This window comes from Tachyglossus aculeatus, chromosome 10, assembly GCF_015852505.1.
Source record: "Tachyglossus aculeatus isolate mTacAcu1 chromosome 10, mTacAcu1.pri, whole genome shotgun sequence".
NCBI classification, from domain to species: domain Eukaryota; kingdom Metazoa; phylum Chordata; class Mammalia; order Monotremata; family Tachyglossidae; genus Tachyglossus; species Tachyglossus aculeatus.
The window spans coordinates 50,344,302-50,365,558 of NC_052075.1; the positions used below are offsets into that span (position 1 = coordinate 50,344,302).

Consider the following 21,257-nt stretch of genomic DNA (forward strand, 5'->3'; position numbering starts at 1 on the left):
AAGTGAAGTGACTTGCCCAAAGTCACACAGCTGACAAGTGTATATATGTATATATGTTGGTTCATATTTATTACTCTATGTTGTTTGTACATGTTCTATTTATTTTATTTTGTTAATTTGTTTTGTCTGTCAATCGTTTCTATTGAGCGCTTACTGTGTGCAGAGCACTGGACTAAGCACTTGGGAAGTCCAAGTGGGCAACATAGAGAGACAGGCCCTACCCAACAGTGGGCTCACAGTCTAGAAGGGGGTAATGAGGTGAGGTAGGAGGGGCAAAGTGATTGAGTGCTTTAAAGCCAATGGTGAGGAATTTTTGTTTAATGCAGAGGATTGAGCGCTTACTGTGTGCAGAGCACTGTACTAAGCGCTTGGGAAGTACAAGTTGGCAACATATAGAGACGGTGTCGGAATGGAGTCAGTCCCCCTTCTAGGCTGTGAGCCCACTGTTGGGTAGGGACTGTCTCTAGATGTTGCCAACTTGTACTTCCCAAGCGCTTAGTACAGTGCTCTGCACACAGTAAGCGCTCAATAAATACGATTGATTGATTCCCAAGTGCTTAGTACAGTGCTCTGCACACAGTAAGTGCTCAATAAATACGACTGAATGAATGAATGAGGGCAAGCTAAAGTTCAACAGGCACAGCTTGGGAAAGTTATAGGGAAGTGGAAAGAGCCCAGGCTTTGGAGTCAGAGGTCATGGGTTCAAATCCCTACTCAGCTTTCACCTGTGTGACTTTGGGCAAGTCACTTCACTTCTCTGGGCCTCAGTTCCCTCATCTGTAAAATGGGGGTTAAGACTGTGAGCCCCACGTGGGACAACCTCATTACCTTGTATCCCCCCCCAGCGCTTAGAACAGTGCTTTGCACATAGTAAGCACTTAATAAATGCCATTATTATTATTATTATTCTCTGGGCCGCAGTTCTCTCATCTGGAAAATGGGGATTAAGACTGTGAGCCCCATGTGGGACAACCTCATCACCTTGTATCCCCCCAGCGCTTAGAACAGTGCTTTGCACATAGTAAACGCTTAACAAATACCATCATTATTATTATCATTAGTATTACTCTGATTTGCCGACCCGACCCGGAGTCGTGTGGGACGTATGAGTCGCTATTATCCAGTGCTTAGAACAGGGCCCCAGCGCTTAGAACAGTGCTTTGCACATAGTAAGCGCTTAATAAATGCCATCATTATTATTATTATCATCATCATCCGGGGAGGCCAGGAAACTGTTTAGACGCCCCCCGCTTCATCAGGGCCCCCCGGGATTGGCCCACCAGGCTGTCCCTTCCCATGGCGGGAGGATGGGGGATTGGGAAACCCCCTGTTGGGTCCACGAGAAGAGTAAGGAATAGGATAATAATAATAACAACAATAATAATAATGGTATTTGTTAAGCGCTTACTATGTGCAAGGCACTGTTCTAAGCGCTGGGGGTGATACAAGGTAATCAGGTTGTCCCACGGGGGGCTCACAGCCTTAAACCCCATTTTACAGGTGAGGTAACTGAGGCACAGGGAAGTGAAGTGACTTGCCCCAAATCACACAGCCGATGAGTGGCGGAGCCACGATTAGAACCCACGACCAGGCTCGGGCTCTTTCCACTAAGCCACCCTGCTTCTCTGAAGGATCCGCCAGGAGTATCAATCAATCATATTTATTGAGTGCTTCATCATCATCAATCGTATTTATTGAGCGCTTACTATGTGCAGAGCACTGTACCAAGTACAAATTGGCAACATATAGAGACAGTCCCTACCCAACAGTGGGCTCACAGTCTAAAAGGGGGAGACAGAGAACAAAACCAAACATACTAACAAAATAAAATGAATAGATATGTACAAGTAAAATAAATAAATAGAGTAATAAATATGTACAAACATATATACATATATACAGGTATATATGTATATATATGAACTGTGCTTGTTGCGTGCAGGGCACTGTACTAATTGTGGTATTTGTTAAGCGCTTTCTATGTGCCAAGCACCATACTAAGCGCTGAGGTGGATACAAGCAAATCAGGTTGGACACAGTCCATGTCCCATGTGGGGCTCACGGTCTCAATCCCCATTTTACAGATGAGGTACCTGAAGCACGGAGAAGTAAAGTGACTTACCCAAGGTCACATAGCCGACAAGTGGTAGTGCTGGGATTAGAATAATAATAACTGTGGTATTGTTAAGCACTTAGTAGGTGCCAGGCACTGTACTGAGCACTGGGGTGGATATAAGCAAATCCGGTTGGACACAGTTCCTGTCCCATGTGGGGCTCACAGTCTCAATCCCCATTTTACAGATGAGGTAACTGAGGCACAAGGAAGTGAAGTGACTTACCCAAGACCACTCAGCAGACACGTGGCAGCGCCGGGATTAGAACCCATGACCTTCTGACTCCCAGGCCGTGCTGCTTCTAAGAGCTTGGGTGACCACAACACAGCAGATTTGGGAGACATGGTCTCTGCCCACAAGGAGGAAGAAATGGGGACAGTATCGGGGCAACGTAGCTGAGAGCCCCTCCATTCTTCATGCCAATCCGCCCAGGGTATTTAACAATCAAAGGTATTTATGGGTCCTTACTGTGTGCGGTGCACTGTACTAAGTGCTTGGGAGCGTTCAATACAATGGAGTTGGTAGGGGTGTTCCCTGTCCACCGGGTGCTTGCAGACTAGAGCAAGTCTAGTTTTGATTGATTGATTGATCGTATTTATGAATAATAATAATAATGATGGTATATCAATCAGTCATATTTATTGAGCACTTACTGTGTGCAGAGCACTGTACTAAGCGCTTGGGAAGTACAAGTTGGCAACATATAGAGACAGTCCCTACCCAACAGTGGGCTCACAGTCTAAAAGAGTGGGCTCACAGGCTAGACTTGGGCTAGACTTGCTCTAGAGCAAGTGGGCTTGCGGACTAGAATAAAATAATTATTTTTTATAATAAACTATGGATATGGGCATTCTAGACTGTGAGCCCACTGTTGGGTAGGGACTGTCTCTATATGTTGCCAACTTGTACTTCCCAAGCACTTAGTACAGTTCTCTGCACAGAGTAAGCGCTCAATAAATACGATTGATTGATTGATTAAGTGATGTGAGACTGAGGGTGGGGTGAATATCAAGAGTTTAAAGGGTGTAAATCTAACTGCATAGGTGATGCAGAGGCAGCAGGGGTGATGAGGGTTTAGGGAAGGTCTCATGGAGGAACTGTGAATTTAATAAGGCTTTGAAAATGGTGGGGAGAGGGGTGGTCAGTCAGATATGAAGGGGGAGTTCCAGGCCAGATGGAAAACTTAGGCAAGGCCATGAGAGAAATGAGATTGAAGTACAATGAGTACTTTGGCATTGGAGGGGCGAAGTGCGAGGGCTGGGTGGGATTCAAAAACCAGGATAGGGGGGTGGACGGATTGAGTACTTTAAAGCCGATGATAAAGAGTTCCTGTTCGATGCAGAGGTGGATGGGCAACCATTGGAGGTTTTTGAGGAGTGGGGAGACGTGAGCCGAACTGTCTCGGAAAAATGATCCGAGCAGCGGAGTGAAATAAGGACCGGAGCGGAGAGAGGCAGGAAGCAGGAAGGTCAGCGAGGAGGCTGATGCGTTAGTCAAAGCAGGATGTGAAAAGTGCTCGGTGCAGCATAGTAGCAGTTTGGATGGAGAGGAAAGGGCGGATTTTCAGGATGTTGTGAAGGTAGAACCAAGATTGGGCGACAGATTGAATGCGTGGGTTGAACGAGAAAGATGAAGCGAGGATAGTGCCAAGGTTATGGGCTTGTGAGACAGGGACACCTTCCCTCCCCCTCATTTCAACTGGGTGAACCACGGCTCCCAGCTAAAATGGCAGCAGTTGGCACATGCACAATGTGTTCCCACCTTCACAACGTCGCTAAAATCCGCCTCTCCATCCAAACTGCTACCACGTTAATACAATCACTCACCCTATTCCCCCCTCGATTACTTGCTGACTCCCAATCTCCTGCCTCTCCCCACTACAGTCCATACTTCCCTCCGCTGCCTGGATCATCTTTCTACAGAAGCGTTCAGGACGTGTTACCCGCCCTCTCCTCAAAAGTCTCCAGCGGTTGCCTATCCACCTCCGCATCAAAGAAAAACGTTGCCTCACCATTGTCTTTAAAATACTCCATCACCTTGCCCGCTTCTACCTCACCTAGCTCCCCTCCTCCTACAACCCAGCCCGCATACTTCGCTCCTCTGGTGCCGCTAACCTTCTCACTGTGCCTCGATCTCGCCACCGACCCCTGGCCCACATCCTGCCTCTGACTTGGAAAGCCCTCTCTCCTCAAATTCGCCCAACAATGACTCTCCCCTGCTTCAAAGCCTTATTGAAGGCCCATCTCCTCCAAGAGGCCTTCCCAGACTAAGCCCCACTTTTCCCTCACCTCCCGCTTCCTTCTGCGTCGCCCTGACTTTCTCCCTTTGCTCTTCCCCCTTCTCCCAGCCCCACAGCACTTATGTATACATCTGTGATTTTATTTATTTGTAGCGATGTCTCTTTATATGTATTGATGTCTGTCTCCCCCCGCCCCCAGATTGTGAGCTCGATGTGGGCAGGGATTGTCACTCTTTGTTGTATTGTATTTTCCCAAGCACTTAGTACAGTGCTCTGCACTTAATATGACTGAATGAATTGAATGAATGAATGTGTTGGTCACGTTCAGAAATCCTAGGCCTGCTAGGATTTAAGTCCCGGCAGCTCCCCGTGACGTTGCACGGCCTGGCCCGCCCCCGAGCACCCCCTCCCCAGATCCAGACTTTCTATCCCCCCACTTCCACGTGCTCCCCTTAGGGAAGCAGTGTGGCCTATGCCTGGAAGTCGGAGGACTTGGGTTCTAATCCTGGTCTCGGCCAGTCGCCTGCTTTATGAATTTGGACGCATCACTTCACTTCTCTGTGCCTCAGCTTCCTCCTCTGTGAAATGGGTGCCCGTTCTCCCTCACACTTAGACTGCGAAGCCCCATGCGGGACAGGAACTGTGTCCGACCTGCTTATCTTCTGTCTACCAACTATGGTATGTGTCACGGGAGAGGGAAAACAGGCAGAACTCAGATCCGTGTAAAATAAAGTCTTCCCTTTTATTTCAAGTCGACACATATCCAAGTTAGCGCCATACACCTCAAACTGTGGAAGGTGGGGGTCTCCATACACGCGCTGGCCCTCCTTACCCCAGTCAGGGCCAGCCCCTGGGGCTGCTGGGGGGTATGGGTCTCCCAACTGACGCCCACATACGCACGCTCCTCTGATTCTCTCCCTATCCTCCTCCCCCCGATCCCTCACGGGAGGAAGGACCTTGAAACTGAAGGTGTAAACTGGACAGGAGGAGATACCCGGAGTGCTTCGGCCCCTTGCTCTGCCTGGGAATATTAATCGCCAGATCCGGGAAAGGCCAGGTGAGCAGGTCTTCTTAGGCAGCCTGCAGACTTGGATAGAACTGGAGAGCGAGAGAGTGTCAGTGAGGTAGAGAAACAGACGGACGTAAAGGCCAAAAACAAAGGCACTAGAGGATGGAAAGAAGTAAAGAGGCAGGCAGAAAAGCGGAAGAAGATTGGCCCAAGAACGAAGACAAACAGACTGGAGACGGAGGACCAGGGATCTAAGCGTGGCAGGGGTGGAGTCTCCCCCTTCTAATCAATCAATCAATCAATCGTATTTATTGAGCGCTTACTATGTGCAGAGCACTGTACTAAGCGCTTGGGAAGTACAAATTGGCAACACGTAGAGACAGTCCCTACCCAACAGTGGGCTCACAGTCTAAAAGGGGGAGACAGAGAACGGAACCAAACATACCAACAAAATAAAATAAATAGGATAGAAATGTACAAGTAAAATAAATAAATAAATAAATAAATAGAGTAATAAATATGTACAACCATATATACATATATACAGGTGCTGTGGGGAAGGGAAGGAGGTAAGATGGGGGGATGGAGAGGGGGACGAGGGGGAGAGGAGGGAAGGGGCTTCTAGACTGTGAGCCCACTGTTGGGTAGGGACCGTCTCTATATGTTGCCAACTTGGACTTCCCAAGCGCTTTGTACAGTGCTCTGCACACAGTAAGCGCTCAATAAATACGATTGATCGATTGATTAAGTGGCAAAGAAACAGAGGCAGAAGGACGGGGAAAGAAGAGTCAGAGACAGATATGTGTCCACGTTGGACACAGACACACCGATACGAGACAGGCAGAGAGCAGTAGGGAGGAGGAAGAGGAAGAGCTGAAGGAGAGGGGCACAGCACAGAGAAGGCGCTCACCAGGAGACAAGGGAGGGAAGACATCAGGTTTCCATGGGGGAGGGTCTCAAATGGATGACTGCCACTGGACAAAACGCTTCGATTCCTGCAGGGATGTGTGGGCAGACGCAGGGGGAGAGAGGGAGGCTTAACCTGGGGGACGGGGAAGAGAGCTGAACTCCCTCATCAACCCACTCCTACCTGCCTCCCCCCCCACCCCTCAGAGTCCCAGCCCTCATCCCCATCAGGAACCGCAGGCCCTCCCCTCCACGTCCCACCACGTCACATGCCTGAGGGTTGAAGGGATCATCATCTTCAGGGTCTTCGTAGTCGTCACTGTGGGGAAGGACGCAGTTGGGAAGGGGAAGCAGGGGTGCAGGGGGTGGGAGCCAGAAGGGAATATCGCTCTCCGCTCCCAAACAGGTTCTTTCTTCTCCCTCCTTCCCTCTTAGACTTTGAGCCCCGTGTGGGACAGGGACTGGGTCCTGCTTATATTCTGTCTACCCCAGCACTTACTCTAGTAATTTGCTGTAGTAAGCCCTTAAATACCATTATTATCATTACCCTCCTGTCCCTTAATGATCCTAAATATCCTGCCCCAATCAAATCAATCATTTATTAAGTGCTATGTGCACAGCACTTGGGGGAGTATAATCTACCTGTCCACATGTTTTGTTGCCTGTCTCCCCCTTCTAGACGATGAGCCCGTTGTTGGGTAGGGACCGTCTCTGTATGTTGCCGACTTGTACTTCCCAAGCGCTTAGTACGGTGCTGTGCACACAGTAAGTGCTCAATAAATACGATTGAATGAATGAACAGAGTCGGTGGAGACACGTTCTCTGCCCACAAGGTGCCATCTGGATCTTCCTCCTCCCTCTTCAGCTTCCATCCTGGGGTGGTTTGAAGACCCCCGCTCCGCCAGGTACCATAACCCTACCTGCTCCTTCTCCTTACCCCCTCCGAGGCCCCGTCCATTTGACCTGGGGTGGGGGGCGGCTTGAGCAGCTCCAGGCATCCTGCCTGTCAACCCAGGACCCCCCCAGCCCGTCCTTCCCAGCCCTCGGGGCCCCTGCCCATCTGACCTGGAGGGGAAGCGGGCCCAGGCTCGGGGAAGGCTGCAGATGGCTGTCCCCAGGGCCAGGGCGCAGAGCAGGGAGAAGAGCAGGAGGAAGAGCAGGCCTTCCAGGGCGTCCTCACACAGGCCCCGTAATGCCACCCCGTAGTCCTGGGGGGAGGAGGGGTCCGCAGAGGGTCAACCCGGGCCCAGGAACCTCCCCCATTCCAGCTGCCCCCCCACTTCCTTCCCACTGGGGATCCCCTGTTGTCCCCATCACTAGACAGGGACTGTGGAGTGGCACGGTGGGGTGGCTAAGACTGTGAGCCCACTGTTGGGTAGGGACTGTCTCTATATGTTGCCAACTTGTACTTCCCAAGCGCTAGGTACAGTGCTCTGCACATAGTAAGCTCTCAATAAATACGATTGATGATCAGAAGGGGGCCGAGGGGATGAGATGAATACTGGGTTCCCGGGGGTGGGGGGTGATGGTGAGGGGGACGGCTTGGGGAAGCCGGGAGAGGGATGTGGGGCCGGTGAGGAGCAAGGGAGGGTGGAAAGGAGTAGGGGAGGAAGGAAAGAATGGCAGGAGGAAGAAGGAAGGGCAGAAGGAAGTAGGGGAGGAAAGAAAGAATGGCAGGAGGAAGTAAGAAGGAAGGGCAACAGGAAGTAGGAAGATGGAGGGGCAGAAGGAAGTAGGAGGAAGGAAAGAATGGCAGAAGGAAGGAAAGAATGGCAGAAGGAAGTAAGAAGGAAGGGCAGAAGAAAGCGGGAAGATGGAAGGGCAGAAGGAAGGGGGAAGACGGAAGGGCAGAAGGAAGGAAAGAATGGCAGAAGGAAGTAAGAAGGAAGGGCAGAAGGAAGTAAGAAGGAAGGGCAGAAGAAAGCGGGAAGATGGAAGGGCAGAAGGAAGCGGGAAGACGGAAGGGCAGAAGGAAGCAGGAAAAAAGGGCAGAAGCAGCACGGCTCAGTGGAAAGAGCCCGGGCTTTGGAGTCAGAGGTCGTGGGCTCAAATCCCAGCTCCACCTATTGTCAGCTATGTGACTCTGGGCAAGTCACTTCACTTCTCTGGGCCTCAGTTCCCTCATCTGTCAAATGGGGATTAAGAATGTGAGCCCCCCGTGGGGCAACCTGATCACCTTGTAACCTCCCCAGCGCTTAGAACAGTGCTTTGCACATAGTAAGTGCTTAATAAATGCCATTTAAGCAAGTCACTTCACTTCTCTGGGCCTCAGTTCCCTCATCTGTCAATGGGGATGAAGACTGTGAGCCCCCCAGTGGGACAACCTGATCACTTTGTAACCTCCCCAGCGCTTAGAACAGTGCTTTGCACATAGTAAGCGCTTAATAAATGCCATCATTAGGGAGCGAGTCGGGGTGCTGCAGAAGAAAGCCCACTGTCTAGACTATGAGCCCACTGTTGGGTAGGGACCGTCTCTATGTGTTGCCAACTTGGACTTCCCAAGCACTTAGTACAGTGCTCTGCACACGGTAGGCACTCGATAAATACGATTGAATGAATGAATGAATTTATTACTCTATTTATTTATTTATTTTATTTTGTTTATATGTTTTGTTCTCTGTCTCCCCCTTCTAGACTGTGAGCCCGCTGTTGGGTAGGGACCGTCTCTCTATGTTGCCAACTTGTACTTCCCAAGCGCTTAGTCCAGTGCTCTGCACACAGTAAGCGCGCAATAAATACGATTGAATGAATGAAGGAATAAGGAAGTAGGAGAAAGGGCAGAAGGAAGTAGGGGAGGAAGGAAGGGCAGAAGGAAGTAGGGGAGGAGTGGACGGAGGAGAGGAGGGAAGGGAGGGAGTGGAGGATATATGTATAAATGTTTGTACATATTTATTACTCTATTTATTTATTTATTTTACTTGTACATATATATTCTACTTATTTTATTTTGTTAGTACGTTTGGTTTTGTTCTCTGTCTCCCCCTTTTAGACTGTGAGCCCACTGTTGGGTAGGGACTGTCTCTATATGGTGCCAACTTGTACTTCCCAAGCGCTGAGTCCAGTGCTCTGCACACAGTAAGCGCTCAATAAATACGGTGGATTGATTGATTGATTGATTGATTGATTGAAAGGGAGCCCCCCAACCCCCTGGTCGGGTCCGGTGGTGTTACCTTGTGTAGACCGCGGCAGTGCAGCAGCGCCACCAACTGGTGGAAGTTTCCCTCGGTCACGTTGAGGGTCTCCTGCAGTGTCCACAGAGGCTTCTGGCCGGCCGGGACAACAGATGATAATAATAATAATAATAATAATAATAATAATAATAATAATAGCATTTATTAAGCGCTTACTATGTGCAAAGCACTGTACTAAGCGCTGGGGAGGTTACAAGGTGCGGGGAAGCAGCGTGACTCAGTGGAAAGAGCCCGGGCTTTGGAGTCAGAGGTCCGGGGTTCGAATTCCGGCTCTGCCACTTGTCAGCTGGGTGGCTTTGGGCGAGTCACTTCACTTCTCTGGGCCTCAGTTGCCTCATCCGGAAAATGGGGATGAAGACTGGGAGCCCCTCGTGGGACAACCTGATGACCTTGTATCCACCCCAGCGCTTAGAACAGTGCTTTGCACATAGTAAGTGCTTAACAAATACCAACATTTTTATTATTATTATTATCTTGTAACGTCCCCAGCGCTTAGAACAGTGCTTTGCAATAGTAAGGGCTTAACAAACACCAACATTATTATTATTATCATCTTGTAACCTTCCCAGCGCTTAAGACAGTGCTTTGCACATAGTAAGAGCTTAACAAATACCAACATTATTATTAACACCTTGTAACCTCCCCAGCGCTTAGAACAGTGCTTTGCACATAGCAAGCGCTTAACAAATACGAACATTATTATTATTATTATCACCTTGTAACCTCCCCAGTGCTTAGGACAGTGCTTTGCACATAATAAGCGCTTAACAAATACCAACATTATTATTATTATTATTATCACCTTGTAACCTCCCTAGCGCTTAGAACAGTGCTTTGCACATAATAAACGCTTAACAAATACCAACATTATTATTATCACCTTGTGACCTCCCCAGCGCTTAGGACAGTGCTTTGCACATAGTAAGCACTTAACAAATACCATTATTATTATTACCTTGTAACCTCCCCAGCGCTTAGAACACTGCTTTGCACATAGCAAGCGCTTAACAAATACCAACACTATTATTATTATCACCTTGTAACCTCCCCAGCGCTTAGAACAGTGCTTTGCACATAGGAAGCACTTAACAAATACCAACATTATTATTATTATCACCTTGTCACCTCCCCAGAGCTTAGGACAGTGCTTTGCACATAGCAAGGGCTTAATAAATGCCATTATAATTATTATCATTATCAGGCTGTCCCATGGCGGGGCTCACAGTCTTAATCCCCATTTTACAGATGCGGTAACTGAGGCCCAGAGAACAAAGGGGTTCATCCATTGGGTGGGGGCCCCGCTTTCCCCATTGCGGCCTACCCCTTCCCCCAAACACACACACTCACACTCCCTCCATCCTTCCCCCCCTTCTCCCAGGGCGCCTTCCCACCCCGAGCCCCCCCATCCCGAAGGGTCCCCAGGAGGAGGAGGGTGGAGAGGGAAGGAGAGCGACGCACCAAGGAAGCGGGAAACTGAGGCACGGCCTCCCGCTCCAGCCCCTGCAACTGGGAGTGGATGTTGGCCAGGGCTCGCTGGGACAGGGTCAGCTTCTGGTGGCGGGGAGGGAAGAAAGGCGTTGGAGAACCCAGGCACCCCAATCCCAGCCTCATCCCACCCACTGCTCAACCGACTGGGTTTTCTGGACCTTAAATTGTGGGAACGGGGCAGGGCCCAGCCCGGGCTTGGGGGTTAGAGGACATGGGTTCTAATCCAGACTCTGCCAATCTATTACTCTAATTTGTACATATTTATTCTACTCATTTTATTTTGTTAATAGGATTTGTTCTCCGTCCCCCCACTTCTAGACTGTGAGCCCACTGCTGGGTAGGGACCGTCTCTATATAATAATGATGGCATTTATTAAGCGCTTACTACGTGCAAAGCACCGTTCTAAGCGCTGGGAAGGTTACAAGGTGATCAGGTTGTCCCACGGGGGGCTCACAGTCTTCACCCCCATTTTACAGATCGGGGAACTGAGGCATAGAGAAGTTAAGTGACTTGCCCAAAGTCACACAGCTGACAACTGGCTGTTGCCAACTTGTACTTCCCAAGCGCTTAGTAAAGTGCTCTGCACACAGTAATCAATCAATCAATCAATCGTATTTATTGAGCGCTCAATAAATTCGACTGAATGAATGAATGTCTGCTGCGTGACCTTGGGCCAGTCACTTAACTTCCCTTCTTTTAGACTTTGAGCCCGCTGTTGGGTAGGGACTGTCTTTATATGTTGCCAACTTGTCCTTCCCAAGCGCTTAGTCCAGTGCTCTGCACACAGTAAGCGCTCAATAAATACGATTGATTGATTGATTGATTCCCTGTGCCTCAGTTACTTCATCGGTAAAATGGGGAGTAAGACATGGGACAACCTGATGACCTTGTATCTCCCCCAGTGCTTAGAGAAGCAGCGTGGCTCAGTAGAAAAGAGCCCGGGTTTTGGAGTCAGAGGTCATGGGTTCAAATCCCAGCTCTGCCAATTGTCAGCTGGGTGACTTTGGGCAAGTCACTTCACTTCTCTGGGCCTCAGTTCCCTCATCTGGAAAATGGGGATGAAGACTGTGAGCCCCCCGGGGGACAACCTGATCAGCTTGTAACCTCCCCAGTGTTTAGAACAGTGCTTTGCACGTAGTAAGTGCTTAATAAATGCCATTATTATTATTATTAGAACATAGTGCTTGGTACATAGTAAGCGCTTATCAAATACCATTTATCAAATACCATTGTTATTATTATTATTATTGAGGGGGTGGGATGAGGGAGGGGAGAAAAAGGGTAGAAAAGGAGACACAGATGAATGGACAGACAGAGATTGATCTTCAGGCAGGGCCATCGGCACCCAGACTCACTCATCTAGACCCAGCCTTGGCACAGAGCAGGAAAATAATAATAATAATAATAATGGTATCTGTTAAGTGCTTACTATGTGCAAAGCACTGTTCCAAGCGCTGGGGGAATACAAGGTGATCAGGTTGTCCCACGGGGGAGCTCACAGTCTTAATCCTCATTTTACAGATGAGGTAACTGAGGCCCAGAGAAGTGAAGTGACTTGCCCAAAGTCACCCAGCTGACAATTGGCAGAGCCGGGATTTGAACCCCTGACCTCTGACTCCAAAGCCCAGGCTCTTTCCACTGAGCCATGCTGCTTCTCTAAGGAGAGGGATGGCAGCGTGCACCAAGATGCCTGAACTTCCCGCCTTTCCGGTGGCCAGGCTGGGCCCTACGCCTAGTAGCCATGGCGGGAACTCTGGAAGCCAAGGCAGTGGCCAGCAGCATGGGCTGGTCTTTCTCACCTTCCCCTCTCCTTCCACAGCTGCTCTGACCCGTGCCGAGCCCCCTGGCTACCACCTCCCGGGCCCCCGTGGCCGACCCTCCTGCCGGTCCAGTCGGCAAGATTCACGGGCCGTGGCGTCCGGTCACCTCTCCCTATCCCCCCAATCCTCAGCTCTCACCTGTTGGAAAGGATTGGGGACAACCTGGTTGCAGAAGAAATAGTAGTGCAGGATTTCTGGGAAAGGGGTAGAGGGGAGAGACACAGGGAGAGATGCACAAAAAGAGACACAGAGGCAGGGGAGATGAATAAGAATCAGACCAGACCATTCTCAGATCCAGAAAGCAATTCAGCTCCCATCTCTTCCCTCCCGCCGCCCCTCACCCTCAGAGTACCGCAGCCCCCGTGCTTTCCTACCCGTGCTCAGGCCGGTCTCTGCTTGGGTCAAATTCAGAACGAAGGGGTCAGGACTGAAGCAGAAGTCACTAAGGCCCTGAGGGGACAAAAGAGGCTCAGATGGGCAGGGCATATATCTGCTATATTGTTACGTTGTACTCTCCCAAGTGCTTAGTACAGTGCTCTGCACACAGAAAGTGCTCAATAAATACGACTGACTGAGTGACTGAGCTCAGCTATTTATTTATTTATTTTACTTGTCCATATCTATTCTATTTATTTTATTTTGTTAGTATGTTTGGTTTTGTTCTCTGTCTCCCCCTTTTAGACTGTGAGCCCACTGTTGGGTAGGGACTGTCTCTATATGTTGCCAATTTGTACTTCCCAAGCGCTTAGCACAGTGCTCTGCACATAGTAAGCGCTCAATAAATACGATTGATGATGATGAGGAGGAGCTCTCACCCTCAGGAACCCAAATGTCCAGCCTCCCACATGAACTCGTTTCTCAGCACCCTTGGACGAATGTCTAATGACGGCAATTAGTAAGCGCTTACTATGTGCAAAGCACTGTTCTACGCGCTGGGGAGGTCACAAGGTGATCAGATTGTCCCACGGGGGGCTCACAGTCTTCATCCCCAGTTTACAGATGAAGTAACAGGCGCAGAGAAGTTAAGTGACTTGCTCAAAGTCACCCAGCTGACAACTGGTGGAGCCGGGATTTGAACCCGTGACCTTTGACTCCAAAGCCCGGGCTCTTTCCACTGAGCCACGCTGCTTCTCAGTCAATTGTACAGTCAGTTGACTACTAGTTGTGTGCGTCTCCCCCACTAGAGTGTAAGCTTCTTGAGGGGAGGCATGTGTCACTTCTTTATTCTGTTCTTACCCAACAGGCACTTAAATCCTCCTCCGTCCTACGTAGGCTGTGAGTCCCATGTGGGACAGGGACTGTAACCGGCCTGATTATGTTGTATCTACCTCAGGGCTTAGTACAACATTTGGCACGTGGTAAGGACTTAATAAAGACTATTATTATTATTATTATGGCACCCCTCACCGAGTGGACGCTCGATTAATACTACCACTACAACCAGAACCCAAGTACCCTCATTCCCGGCACCCGGTTCTCCCTCGGGGTCCTCGACTGATGGACTGCCCGGCTCCCCCAAAGACGACTCACCACGGCGGCTGCTGCCTCCAGGCCCATGGAGCCCCAGCTCAGCACAAGGACCAGCAAACTCATCACCGTCATCCTGTCGGCGGGGTGGGGAGAGGGAATGGAAGGAAGGGTGACGATCCGGATCCCGCTCTCCCGGGCCCTGACCCCTGGGAGGGGCTGTGTTCTAATCCTCCCTGTCCACATCAAAACTTTAGCCAATTCTCCTTTATCCCCCAGATCCTCCTCACCCACCCCCTTGGTTGGGGACGGAGTGAGACCGGTTGTTGACGTCAGACTGACCATCTGGCTCTGGAAAGCAGGGGTGTGGGAGCTGAAGGACAGGGTGGGGAAGAGGTTAAATGGTAGAGGGAGGGGGATGAGGGTTTGGAGAGTTGGAGGGAAGGGATCTGTGGATGAGACCCCAGTTGGCCTCTAAAACACCCCTCTGAGGGCCCCCTGCTTTTCTTCAGTGCCCACATTTCCCCTCTGCCTTCCTTTTTTCCCCCCTCATCTGAAAGCATCAGGTGAAGGGGGGGTGGCCATCTTCCCACCCCTCTCTATCCCATTTCCCTCTTCTGAGGAAGTGGGGCCTGGGACTGCGAGCCGGGAAACGGATCAGCCCCAACTTGGCTCTGCCCTGGCCAGCTGTGTGACCTTGGGCAGGTCCCTTAGACTCTCTGGGCCTCAGTTTCCCCATCTGTTCCTGTATATATGTATATATGGTTGCACATATTTATTACTCTATTTATTTATTTATTTTACTTGTACATTTCTATCCTATTTATTTTATTTTGTTGGTATGTTTGGTTTTGTTCTCTGTCTCCCCCTTTTAGACTGTGAGCCCACTGTTGGGTAGGGACTGTCTCTATGTGTTGCCAATTTGTACTTCCCAAGCGCTTAGTACAGTGCTCTGCACATAGTAAGCGCTCAATAAATACGATTGATTGATTGATTGTTCCCTCAGCGTCTCCCGGGGCTGGGGTGAGGGCGGGTAAGTTGGGTGGCATGAAGATGCTTCGAGTTCTTAACGTGGGTTTAATCCCCTGAGTGGGCTTACCGTCATCATCCCTCCCCCTCTGCCGACCCCCTGGCTCCTTCTGGCCCCGGGACTCACACAATCACCAGCCATTTGCTCTGTTTGGCCAGGCCCAGGAGGGTGAAGAGGCAGACGAGGAGGTCCAGCAGCAGCAGCAGGATGTAGGCCAGCCACCTGCCGGGGGGAGGAGGCGGGCAGGGCGGGTGCTCAGACGGGGCCCGCGTCCACACCGGCCCGGTGAGGGGTGAGGGTAAGGTTGGGCCTTGGGGGTGCTCACCGATATTCCTCCATAAAGGACACGTACTCGGCCACCCTCAGGGGGCTCAGGGGGACCCCCCGCCAGAAGGCCACCTCGTCCAGCTGCTGGGCCACACCCTCCACCTGGCGCCGAGTCCCCCGGGCCCCGGCCACCAGCTCCGTCCGCGGGGCCAACACCTCCTCCAGGGTGGTCAGCTCGTTCCGCACGGCTGCCCCCAGCCGCTCCACCGTGTCCTCCACCTGCGGGGGTCAGGGGGAAGAAGCAGGAGGCTGGGGACCGACGGCAGGAATCGCCTCATCCCCCGTGGCCTGGGATGAAACCCGGGGGAGCCCCTGACTGGGCCAACCTGGGGCTCCCCCGGCGTCGCCACGCCGGGGAGATGGGTTAGTTCTGTTGGGCAGGGCTGGGGTGAGGGAGGGGGGCAGCTCGGTCTGGGACTTGGTGAGGGAACCCTGATACTACAGATGGATAACCTGCTTTTCCAGAATCTCTGGGGCTTGGTCGGTTTGAACCACTCAAAGCTCCTGTCTTAGGGGGCCGCCCTCAAACCTAGAGATCAGGGCCTAACCGGACCCTGCTTTTCTTGTGGTATTTGTTAAGCACTTACTCTGTGCCAGGTGCTACTAAGCGCTGGAGTAGATACAAGCTAATTGGGTTGGATACAGTCTGTGTCCCACATGGGGCCTACAGTCTTAATCCCCCGTCTAAAGGTGAGGGAACTGAGGCAGAGTAGCGAAGTGAGAGTAGCCCAAGGTCACACAGCAGACAAGGGATGGAGCCGGGGATAGAACCCAGGATCTTTTGGCTTCCAGGCTCATTCCACTCCCCCGGGGAGGCAAAGTCCCGGGGTTATCGAGGGAGACCCGGTTTCCTGACTGGCTCTGGGGTGAAGGAATCGAAGTTAGGCAGGGCTGTCTCTCGGGTGTGGACAGGCTGGAGTCCCAACCGGCTTGGACAGGGGCAGCTGGTTCAGGGGTGAGGTGCGTTATTGGGGGGGTGGTCCCAGATAACTAGGGCACGGGCCGGGGGTTCTGGGGTGGGGGGCAAAGGGGATGGCAGGCAGATACGATGTTCTTCAGCAGGGGAGGGGCGGGGGGAAGGCGTCCTCACAAGTCGGTCGATGGAACTGAGCGTGTGGTTGGCGTGGAGCAGGGAGTAGCTGAGCTGGGACACCCCATCGCTGGTCTCGCTGTTGCCATAGAAACCGATGCCGATGCCAGCGCTGGGGAAGATCATTGGGGGAGTCAGGGAGGGGAGCGTGTCTCGACACCCCCTCTGGCCCGCCCCGATCGTCTAGTCTGTGGGAACCTGGGGACCCCCCCGCCCCCCCGCCCCGGCTTCCTCCCATCCCGGCTGGAGCTACCTGCCTGTTGCCACGGCAACCGGATGGGCTCCCTCCCCCGGATTAGCTGAGTAGGGGGCGGGGGACGCCAACTCTGTGATGCTAACAGGGGGAGCGGCCCCCGTTTATCTCCCGCCCCTCCAGGCTGTGCCCGGACAGCTCGGGGGATGAAGAGGCACGGCCGGAGAGGGTGAGCCTGCCCTCCGGCCCGAGCTCTTCCCGGCGCCTCTACGGCCATCGGGGCTCCCGGCTCTCTGGGAGGGGGGAGGGGATGGGGGGGGCCCTGCCCTTGAGCATCCGCTTTGACTGCGGTCCCCCTCCCTGCCCGTCGCACAGAGACCTCATTGTTGGCACCGTGAATGGTCCTGGCTGGACTGGGCTTCTCCCCTTTTGTCACCCCGGAGTTTCCCAGCAGCCCCCTGGTCCCTGGGGGCCGGAGGAGGGGGTTTGGGGGGGAATAGGGGGCGGTCCTGAGGCAGGGCGGAGACCCCCCCCCCCACTGAACCCCATCTCTGACCCCACCACCCATTGGGGCTGGAGCCGGGGTCTCTCCCACTCCCACCGAGGCCCTCAGTCCCTGGGGAACCCAGGATCCTTGTCCTCCCGCCCGAGGGTGGTGCCCCTCCTGATCTCTCCCCACCCCCCGGGGAGGGGCCCAGAGGTTCCATCCCCCTCTGCCTCCATCCTGCCCCATTGTCCCTATTCTCTTCTCCCCTCACAAAGACCCTCTTGTTTCCCTGCCAGAATGGGAAGCTGTTCCCGGGAAAGGGGGCCCCCCTCCTTCCCTGCTCCCCGCCTTCTCCCCTCCCCTAAAGCTCTGCCACTCTCCCTCGGGGCCTGTGTGCGGTTGTTGTTCTCCCCCAGGCCTGTGTCCACTCCCAACACACAACCCCCACTCCCCCTTTTAGACTGTGAGCTCACTGTTGGGTAGGGACTGTCTCTATATGTTGCCAACTTGTGCTTCCCAAGCGCTTAGTACAGTGCTCTGCACACAGTAAGCGCTCAATAAATACGATTGATGATGATGATGATGATAACTTCCCAGCCCACCCCGGCTCCTCCCGCCCCCAGCTCTGCTCCCCACTCCCCATTCTGAGGCTCTGGGAGGGATCCAAGACTCAGAGAACTGAAGCGTTGACCTCATTCACCCCACGAGAGGCCCTGGTTGTTCGCTGGGGAAGGAATTATGGTATCTGGGTCGTTTAGTCCCTCCTGGAAGCTGTTTGGGGCTGTGGGGTGGTCTGCCCTGCCCTTCCAGCGGGCAATCTCCCTAGCAACTGCAGGCTGGGAGTGGCCTGGGATGATGAGTTTTGAGGGTGGGGGGGGTGTCACCCCACTTGCCCCTCAGCTCCAACCTCCCCCCGACCAGGGGCTCATTACCAGCCAACAAGCAGGGCGGTGACACAACTCCAGGTGATGCAGCCCCCCCGGGGCCCCTTGTCCTCAGGTGACTCCTCGGGGTGGCAGCAGCAGAAGCGGATGAGGTACAGGGAGATGAGGAGGAGGCTGAGGGCCAAACCCAGACCTGCCAATGCGGCCACCAGCAGCAGGGCCTGAGACCCGGGGGGCGGGCGAGGAGAAAGGCGGTGAAGAAGATCAGAGAAGGGAACCAGGCTTCTAGTTCTCCCTTACCCCTCAGTCTCCCTCCCCTGCCATCAACGAACTCCAGGGGATGGAAATTCAGGCCTTGTGTAGCCCTTCCTCGCCTGGGAAGATCCATCAACGAACTCCAGGGGATGGAAATGGCTCTCCCCCGGTGAGGAAGGGTTACACAAGGCCTGAATTTCCTCCCAATCGCCCTACTCTCGGACTCCGGGGACCTCCCCCGGGTACCCTCAGGAGTGGCTTTTCCCAGCCATCTTGAAGGTTTGGGGAATAAAGGGAAGGGGCCTATGGATCCCGGCCCCTCCCCTGCCTCCATCAGATGGTGGAGTGGGATGGGGAGAGCCAAACCGAGTGGAGAGGGAGGGACTGGGAAAGAGATCCTTGGTGTGAGTGTCTCTCTCAGGAGGGGTGTCACTGTGTGTTGTCTGTCACTGGGTTGGTGGGCTGGGTGGGTGGGAGTGAGGACTGTGGGGATGATTGTGCGATTGCCTCTCTCCCTGTTAGGATCAGGGTTCCTGCTGCAGCTGTGTGTCTATCACCTGGGAGTCCCGGAGTGTGTGAGGGAGAGAGACAGAGACAGACAGACACACACACTGTGATTGCATCCTAGAGACAGACAGATAGACACACACACACTGTGATTGCATCCTAGGTGTCTATGGGAAAGAGTGTGCATCTCAGGCTGAGACACCAGCAGGGTTTCTGGGCTGTTTGCCTTTAACCCTGCTGGCTCTGATTGTGAGTCTCTGTAAGCGTCAGGCAATTAGCGGAATTCAGCGAAAGTCCGCTGTGGGGATGCCTTGACCCAGATGAAGAGAGGCACAGCCCCAACGTGTGCACTTACCTCCGCCAGCCAGGTGTATAGGTTGCTCACACGTGACTATGTATGTGATTTCTGTGTGTCAGATGCCTCGTGTGTCATGTAAGGAGAGGGAGGGAGAGAGGAGAGAGAGTGTGTGTGTGTGACAGTCCCAATTGGTGGAGGTGGGGGGAGCCGGGGAGGGGAGGCAAGGCGGGCCTGGGAGAGGAGAGGCGGTTTGGGCACAGCTGTGCAGTTCTCTCTGACCTAAATATCTCAGAATTCACAACTCGCCCCCAGCCCTGTCAGCCCGCTCGGAGTACGGCCCCTTCTTCGAGAGGCTCCCACTGCAGCCTTCGCCCCCCACCCCGTCTCTGGTTCCCCCCTAGATCAGAGTCCAAGTCTTTCCACCTCGAGGTTTCCCTGTTCAGAACCCAGAAGCTCATCCTTTTCACCCTGACAAATCCGAGCTCTCTTCCCCCTCCACTTAAGGCTCCCCCGCAGCTCAGTTCGAGAGGTAAGAACTACACGGTCGACGGCCCTCCAGCCTGACACCAATCAAGTTCCTAATTAGCCTTGAAGTCCGTGGCTTTTAATTAAATGGTGTCGAGGGAGCGGCTGCCTTTGGCCCCGGGAATATAGTGCTGATTGGGGGCCGGCTCAGCACGGGGCCTTTGCTCTTTCCCAGTTCCCCCAATCATTCTCCGGCTCTCAGCACCCCCTTACCCGTATCTCCAGCATGCGATCCCCACTGTCCCCCAAACCTCTGATTGTCCCAGGTTTTCCACTCCCGATCCGTGTCCTTTCCGCTCCTAGGACTCAGGCGAACTGCCCCCAGGCTTCTGACCCTACCTCTCCCTCCCCTTGCCCCAAGATAGCCTTTCCCCTCCTGAGGTTCCCAGCTCTCTTCCCTTCCCACGGCAATCTCCTCTCCCTGAATTCACCAGATCCAAGATGTCCAGTCCTCTCCCCTCTCGGACCCCCTCTCCCTCCAGCCCCGATCCATCCCCCCAGAAGCCCCCTGCTCCCCCAAACCCCACCCCTCCCCCGACCCCAGGCATCCTGCACCCCAATTCCCGGCCCCCTTCACCTGCTGGTAGTCGCTCTCCTGCGGGGCAAATCCGCTGCTCACCAGCTGGAACTGGAAGTTGGTGTGGGGCACCTGGTGGAGGAGGTGGACCCAGCCGGACGGGCGGTAGCCGGGGGGCGACCCCATGACCCCGCGGTGGGGGGCGGGGGCGACCCCCCACCCCAAACCTGTGCTGGCCCAAGAAGCCGAGGAGGAGGCTGCAGGCTCCGGAGCGCGGATGCAGGGGCTGACTGGGGATGGAGGAGCCGGAGGAGGAGGATGGGGAGGATGGGGAGGATGGGGAGAGGGGGCGGGAGGAGATTTTGGGGAGGGGGGGAGGTGCAGGGGACAGGAGGAGGCCTGAGGCGCCCCCTAGTGGCCCCGGGGAGGACCACGGACGGCGGCTAGAGCAGCCCGGCTCACCACCGCCAGCCGGACGGGTGAGAATAATAATAATAATAATAATAATAATAATAATGGCTTTTATTGAGCGCTTACTATGTGCAAAGCTCTGTTCTAGCCGCTGGGGAAGTTACCAGGTGATCAAGTTGTCCCACGGGGGGGGGGCTCAAGGTTTTCATAAATCGCTTAGCACAGTGCTCTGCACACAGTAAGCGCTCAATAAACACGATTAGAATGAATGAATCCCCATTTTACAGATGGGGGAACTGAGGCCCAGAGAATAATAATAATAATAATAACGGCATTGATTAAGCGCTTACTATGTGCAAAGCACCGTTCTATCCGCTGGGGAGGTTACCAGGTGATCAGGTTGTCCCACGGGGGGCTCACGGTCTTCATCCCCGTTTTACAGATGAGGGAACTGAGGCCTAGAGAATAATAATAATAATGGCATTTATTAAGCGCTTA

General features: G+C 53.1%; 1 protein-coding gene across 3 annotated transcripts; it reads right to left on the reverse strand.

The window, feature by feature from the left end:
* Positions 1-5,070: 5,070 nt before the first annotated feature.
* Positions 5,071-20,653, reverse strand: TTYH1 (tweety family member 1). 3 transcript variants are annotated; one of them, XM_038752597.1, is made up of 14 exons: positions 20,409-20,652; positions 18,295-18,467; positions 16,683-16,794; positions 15,591-15,811; positions 15,392-15,487; positions 14,299-14,371; positions 13,143-13,218; positions 12,907-12,962; positions 10,918-11,010; positions 9,439-9,531; positions 7,334-7,476; positions 6,542-6,587; positions 6,273-6,357; positions 5,071-5,451 (listed from the first exon to the last, which is right to left on the reverse strand). In XM_038752597.1, exons 1-13 carry the CDS (start codon positions 20,532-20,534, stop codon positions 6,319-6,321), a joined length of 1,347 nt encoding a protein of 448 aa, XP_038608525.1. In that variant the 5' UTR covers positions 20,535-20,652; the 3' UTR covers positions 5,071-5,451; positions 6,273-6,318. The 3 variants fall into 3 exon arrangements, with proteins under 3 accessions (XP_038608525.1, XP_038608524.1, XP_038608526.1); XM_038752596.1 differs by having other exon boundaries at positions 6,273-6,404; XM_038752598.1 differs by lacking the exon at positions 6,273-6,357 and having other exon boundaries at positions 20,409-20,653.
* Between the last annotated feature and the right edge of the window lie 604 nt (positions 20,654-21,257).

Coding starts and splice junctions, on each gene's coding strand:
- TTYH1 (XM_038752596.1), bottom strand. CDS start 20,534: ATGGGGTCGCCCCCCGGCTACCGCCCGTCCGGCTGGGTCCACCTCCTC. Junction 15,812..16,682: donor TCAGTTCCATCGACCGACTT/GTGAGGACGCCT, acceptor TGACCCCCGCAG/GTGGAGGACACGGTGGAGCG. Junction 13,219..14,298: donor TGGAGGCAGCAGCCGCCGTG/GTGAGTCGTCTT, acceptor TTGTCCCCTCAG/GGCCTTAGTGACTTCTGCTT.